The following is a 6,145-nucleotide window of genomic DNA, read 5'->3' on the forward strand; positions in this document are numbered from 1 at the left end:
GCATCTGTTTCAATATTGAGCCAAATCGGTTAAGGTTTAGGGGTCGCACACAATGTTCGCCTTCCGGAAAACGGGACATTTTATCCTTTCTCGATAAATTTTGTTTAAAATCCCGTACAAACTTTTACTCTCATCAGTGAACTCTAAACCTTTACCGATTAGGCTCAAAATTGGCAAAGATTTTTAATTTCCTTATGATTCGAGCCTGAGGGTGTCACCCAGGATTTTCCAAAATTTCTTATCCTCAGTGGTAAAATTTTAGACAATTCATAAAGTTCTAGTTGAGAACCACCGACATCTTAAACGCAAAACACTGATTGGGTCTGCAAAGTTGATGAAGCGCTTCCATCATGTTATTGGAAACCGAAGGCAGCTTCACCGAAAAAGAAGGCGAAAAAGCATCAGTTTATTCTCCCCCCCCTTCGACGATGACATGATTTTTCGCTTTCACCGTCATACTGCCATATTGAAGCATATAACTACAACCGTAGTGTCGTACACCTACCATTGACGACGGGTACTTCTCCGCGAAAAACTATGGAAACTGCAAGCATGGCCGGACTTGATAAAGTGGAGGAAAATGTGGGCTATATTGTCTAGTTTGGGGGTTCGTTTTGTCTTGTCATTTCTTCGTACACTGACACTGGCTGGTTTGTGACATCCAGCCGTCTAGACACCAGCAAACTGTTCTGGGAAAGTGATATTTTGGTTGCATAATGCAGCGCTCTTTTGTACAGATGTCAGTTTGGGAAGAGTAGACTTATTGTTTCGATTGTTTTTGTGAGAATTAGTTAACATTGTGAATGTAGTGAGATATTGCCAAATTATTTTTGCAAACTTACAGTATAGTTTGTATAATTTTGATTTGCATTATCAATACTACTTTTTGGATCAAACTCAAAGAGATATTAAAGAGTTATTATTCAAGAATGGATAATTCAAAAAGTTTGAAATAATCTGTTCAAAGCTTTTTGTTTTATTCATCAATAGTATTTCTTACATCAATCTACAATAATAATTATTAAGATTTATTACACCCAAACACAGAACAAAACCAGCTTTCATTGGACTGATTTTCCCCAGAACGTTCCGTTGACTGCACGTCTTCTTCGGAACTGTCACCAGGAGTGGTCATACCCTGCTCATCTTCGAAAACTTGCATTTGAACTTGTTGAACTTCTTGCCCAGCATCTTCCTGGTCGTCCACCTCCGGAATCGATTCCGTAGGAATCAATCCACCTTCATCGATTCGAATACCCGTAACTGGTTCTTCATTTTCCTCTGGAAGGTACTCCAACTTTGGCTCTAAATCTGATTGAGGCTCCTGCACCAATTCTTCGCTTGGATCTAGTTTAACTTGTTGCTGAAGTGGTCCTACGAGAAACAACTATGTAAAGTTTATTCACTCTAAATTACATTCAAAATGTCTTACCAGCTAAAGCAAGCTGAATCACACAAACGGCAAGTGACACACACAGAACAGCCTTCATCGTGAGTTGCAGCTGTACGAAAACTAGATGTGAACGTTAAAAAAGTAGTAATTAAACTGAGAAATAAATTCAAACCAGCCTGTTCTTATATATTATCCCTAAAGGTTTTGACGTCACCTCACCGCAGAGGGGGTTAACCTGTATCTGATGTAATTCTAGGGAAGTCCTGCATTTGCATGTGTTATTGTTTACATTACTTGAGGCTATTGAAAGGTCCGATGATTTAGCGGGAGTTGCTCTTGAAGCCGCGTAAAACGGAGCAATGCTAGTCATACTGCTTAGACAAGTTGATCAACTCACTGAATAAGCTTAACCCTTTCGTGAGCACCATTTATTGTTATTTGAAAGAAGAGAATCCACTTAAGAATCTTTCTTAAAGCGGCCTTTAAGAGGTTCAGCCTAGTTAAAATCACAGCGCGTATCATCTCAGAAGGTATGATTCATCCGAAGCACCACCGGCTAGTGCACGTGTTGTTGTCACTGGACATTCGTGGAAAATAACAATTATTAAGAATCGAAGGTCATGCAAACGTGAGTGGTTTGTATGACTTATTTTGATTTGTGTGCATTTACGATGAACAGATAACGGGATTTCAAACGCATTTCACCTTCCTTCAAAATTGTTACTTCAAAAATGGAGCAAATATAATAAATTCAATTGTTCAATGTTATACAAATGTTCCACAAAATTGTAGAACATACAAAAATAACCAAAATTGTACAAAATGGGGTTTGCGTGTACTTCTCACGAGACAAGCGATTTTTTTGAAAACTGATTTCGATAAAATAATGATTTAAACCATTTTTAACATGTTTTCGGTTTTTTAACCACTTAAATTTTGAATGAATTTTCTGATCAATTTGGTGTCTTGGGCAAAGTTGTAGGTATGGATGAGGAATACTTAAAAATGTACACGGAAAAATGCTGGTTTTTTTAAACTGTTTTATTTTACAAAAAACTAAATTTTTATTATTTTCGAGATTTTTTTACATGTTTAGGGGACAAAAATTGATGAACCATAGAGAAGTATGTTCTAAAAATAACCCTTGCTGGGTTACAAAAAACACGTTATCTTTAAATGAAAACTTTTGTTGTAAGCATATATTTTTTCCAGAATAAATCTTAATGGTTTGGGATAATGAATAATATCTTTAAAATCCGCTTTTTCACTTTTATTTGCACTTACATCAACGGCATGAAGGAAGTAGTGACCTGTTTTCACCACAAGAACTTCTGAACATTTTCATCGAGATGACAACAACACTGCGTGGGTGCAAAACTCGCCAGGAACAAGTATGAACCCTTGGAGGATTTATCTTGAAATACAGTTCGTAGTTTATTCGTTCTAGTGATTTTGAATATTTCAATGAATTTACATTTTTTAGTTTTAAGTTAGGATTAGTTGCTAAAGTGATTTTTTTGTTTTTTACCCAAATGTATTTGATTCAATGCAAAAATGTAAAACAATTGGAAGTAAATAAATGAATGTGAACATTTAATAATAAAAAGAAAAATACAATAAAGATGAAGAGCATTTAGCCATACCACTTAGACTGTAAATGAAATGTAATTATTATAAGAAAGTTCAATAAAGACAAATTTAATTTCAAAATTTCAACTGTAACAGTCTCTCGTCACAAATAAACAATCAATTACAATTACAATTTCTCGAACACTTTTGATGAAATTAACCCTCTTTAGACATTTAATGATACCAATTCGATTTTCATCCAATTTGGTCAGGGAAAATAAAAATGTAAAAAATACTCAATTTTGATCTTGGCGGGAATGATAGAACAACAATTATCCTTAAAAATTTACCAACATTTCAATTATTAATTTTCATTCCATAACATAGTAATTTTTGTTGCCCAACAAATAAGCAAGATCTATTCCCAGTTGTGAATGATCCAGAAATTAATATCTTCCTGAATAAACCTTGACATGACTTTGCAGACTAACTAATTATTTCAATAAGAACAGCCAATTGAATTAAATTGAATCAAATGTGGTTATTATTATTGTTTTTGCACATTTAATTAAAAATAATACAAAAAAATTTAAAGAAAATATATATATATACTCCACGGGAAATTCGGGAATTCCCGGGAACCACACAAATTTCCCGGGAAACGGGAAATATATTTTTTCGGGAATTCCCGGTTTTTTTTTTCCCAGGACGTGATATTGGGCGCTCTATTTTTAATAGAAGGAGCATCAGTATAATAATGCACTATGATCAATTCTCTACGAAATCGGTCTTTTTTAGAATTTTAATTTTTGTATTTTTTAATCCTACTAAAACTTTTTTGGTGCCTTCGGTATGCCCAAAGAAGCCATTTTGCATCATTAGTTTGTCCATAATAACTTTTCAACTTCATTTTTCTATGTAAAATCTAATTTGCAATCAAAAAGTACTTTAGTGAAATTTTGATAAAGGGCACCGTTTTCAAGTTAAGGTCATTTTAGGTAACTTTTTGAAAACAGTCTCAGTTTTTCCTTTTTTTTAAATTAGTGCACATGTTTGCCCACTTTTGAAAAAATATTTTTGAAAAGCTGAGAAAATTCTCTATATTTTCCTTTTTTGAACTTTGTTAATACGACACTTAGTTGCTGAGATATTGCCATGCAAGTTTTTAAATACAGAAAAATTTATGTTTTCTACCAATCAACCTCTCAACCAATCAGTTGTGGAAAAGCACGTGCGAACTCCAACACATCCATAGTCCATCATTTTCCACAAAGACAAACGCAACCTGCTTGATGGTTGTATTGGTTCTATCTCTCACCCTCACAACTACACCTCAATCAGCATCAAAAGCTTTCCACCTTCGGAAAAGCTCCACCGTTCAGCCTTCCCCTTTTTCAATTCTCCTCCAAAGCATAAAAGCTCCGACGCACACGAAATCGGCTGTGTTCTTCGGTCCCGGCCCCACGCCAAGTCCGGAAGTTGGGGGCCAAACACTTTCCCGTCCGCAAATCAGTCTCACTTGTGTGCTTCCCGCCGACGGAAGGGTGGGCTTTTCTCGAGAGGGGCTTGGAGTTCTTTCGTGAATCGGTATACTATCCTTCCGCTTTTGCTTCTTTTAACGGGGGAAGAAGGGGGAGGTGGAATCTTTCACACACATGTACCTCGTCGTTTCGTTCAAGTTGCTACATGTAGCTTTTGCTTTTGGTCGCTAGATTTTTATGTACCAGAGCAGAGCTAAATACATCTCCCTTCTCTTCTCTCAGCGATTTTTTGTTGGGAAGGGGGGTTGTGGGGGGTACGCGTCTGGCATGCTGACCTCGTTGTCAACCGGTGGGTGGTGGTGATAGGAGAGGTTGGAGGGAAGGTCGGGAGGAAATGGACCCATGGTTTTGGTGCTAGCAAGACGCAAAATACTTCTCGGAAGTGGTACAAGAAGGTACAAGGCAGCAGCCAGAGTCGGAGCGTCAGCCAACCGGAAGGAACAGGTGAAACCGCCACTAACACGAGTGGGATGTGGCAGGTGGTGGAGATTTTCAACGTGGAAGAAACTGGGAAGATGTTTGTATTGGGTGGTGTGTTGGAGGATCTGATGATTTTCTTATGAATGTCTTAAAGGGTTTGATGCTTCAAATTTATTATTTATTTGGGTAAAATATTATTTTGAATCAATAGTGGGGAATTTACTAGACAGAAAATTACATAAATCCTTCCAATTCGAAATATCGTAAACAAATGAATGCAACGAAAAATTATGTTCATTTGTTTTTTTTTTGCATAATCCTTCATTCCGAAAATTCTTGACCAGAGTAAAGCAATCAACCAAACAATAAATCAATCAAGTCTTTTTCAAAATGAGTTTCAACATATTTGATTCTGCACAATTGTTTGTCTTCGAAACTCGATTGATTGATTGATTAATTATTGTTTGAAAGAAACTGATAAAACAAATTGCATTCTATTTTAAAGGCTCCAAAACCAAGACGCCATTTTAAAATCCTTGTTCCAGATGCAAACAAAACAAAAAGTTTAACTTAGATTTTTGTTGTTGAAGTTAAGATCAAAGTAAAAAGTTAGTTAAAAAATAGACTTAACTTCAAAAAAATACAAAAATCAAACGAATAATGAAACAATCATTATTTTTCATACAATTTGATTGAACTCATGAGAATCTTTAAAAATATAATAAAGTCTCATTGAGCTTTTTTAATTTTTAATGCAAGTTTGAAAAAAAATCCATCGAAAATTTTCAACGATAGTTGAAATTTCAATCGAAATAGTAGTTTATGCAATAAGTTGCAAAAAGAGGATTTTTTCAGCACGAGTCGTACATTTATCCAACGAGGTTCACCGAGTTGGATAAATACGAAGAGTTTTGCAACGAGTTTCATACAACATTTTTGCAATTCCAAAAAAACACACACTGAGAGAAATTTTATGTCAAATTTTCATGTATTTTGTCAATAAATCGTTTAAATCAAAAAAATGTTGAAAAGTGTTATTTTTCGAAACAAGCGCTGAAAAGTTTTATGTGCTTAAAAGTAGATCTTTTCAGCATTTATTTTGAAAAGGGTCACTATTCGATTATGTTATTTTTGGTACAGAAAAGTAGGCTATTTCGTCGTTAAAAAATGACAGGAAAAGTAAGTAGTTTCACGATGGAATTGCAAAAATAACTTTTGTGAA

General features: G+C 35.2%; 1 protein-coding gene across 1 annotated transcript; it reads right to left on the reverse strand.

Annotated features, from left to right (window-relative positions):
• Positions 1-956: 956 nt before the first annotated feature.
• Positions 957-1,588, reverse strand: LOC120424908 (uncharacterized). The gene is made up of 2 exons (XM_039589201.2): positions 1,433-1,588; positions 957-1,374 (listed from the first exon to the last, which is right to left on the reverse strand). The coding sequence occupies exons 1-2, from the start codon at positions 1,488-1,490 to the stop codon at positions 1,022-1,024; spliced, it is 411 nt and encodes a 136-aa protein (XP_039445135.1). The 5' UTR covers positions 1,491-1,588; the 3' UTR covers positions 957-1,021.
• Positions 1,589-6,145: the final 4,557 nt, after the last annotated feature.

The sequence above is a fragment of the Culex pipiens genome, chromosome 2 (assembly GCF_016801865.2).
Source record: "Culex pipiens pallens isolate TS chromosome 2, TS_CPP_V2, whole genome shotgun sequence".
NCBI classification, from domain to species: Eukaryota; Metazoa; Arthropoda; class Insecta; order Diptera; family Culicidae; genus Culex; species Culex pipiens.

What these genes read in the sequence shown, in the direction of transcription:
- LOC120424908 (XM_039589201.2), bottom strand. Translation starts at nt 1,490, where the DNA reads ATGAAGGCTGTTCTGTGTGTGTCACTTGCCGTTTGTGTGATTCAGCTT. An exon ending in GATTCAGCTTGCTTTAGCTG is followed by an intron (nt 1,375 to 1,432) that starts GTAAGACATTTT and finishes TGTTTCTCGTAG; the next exon opens with GACCACTTCAGCAACAAGTT.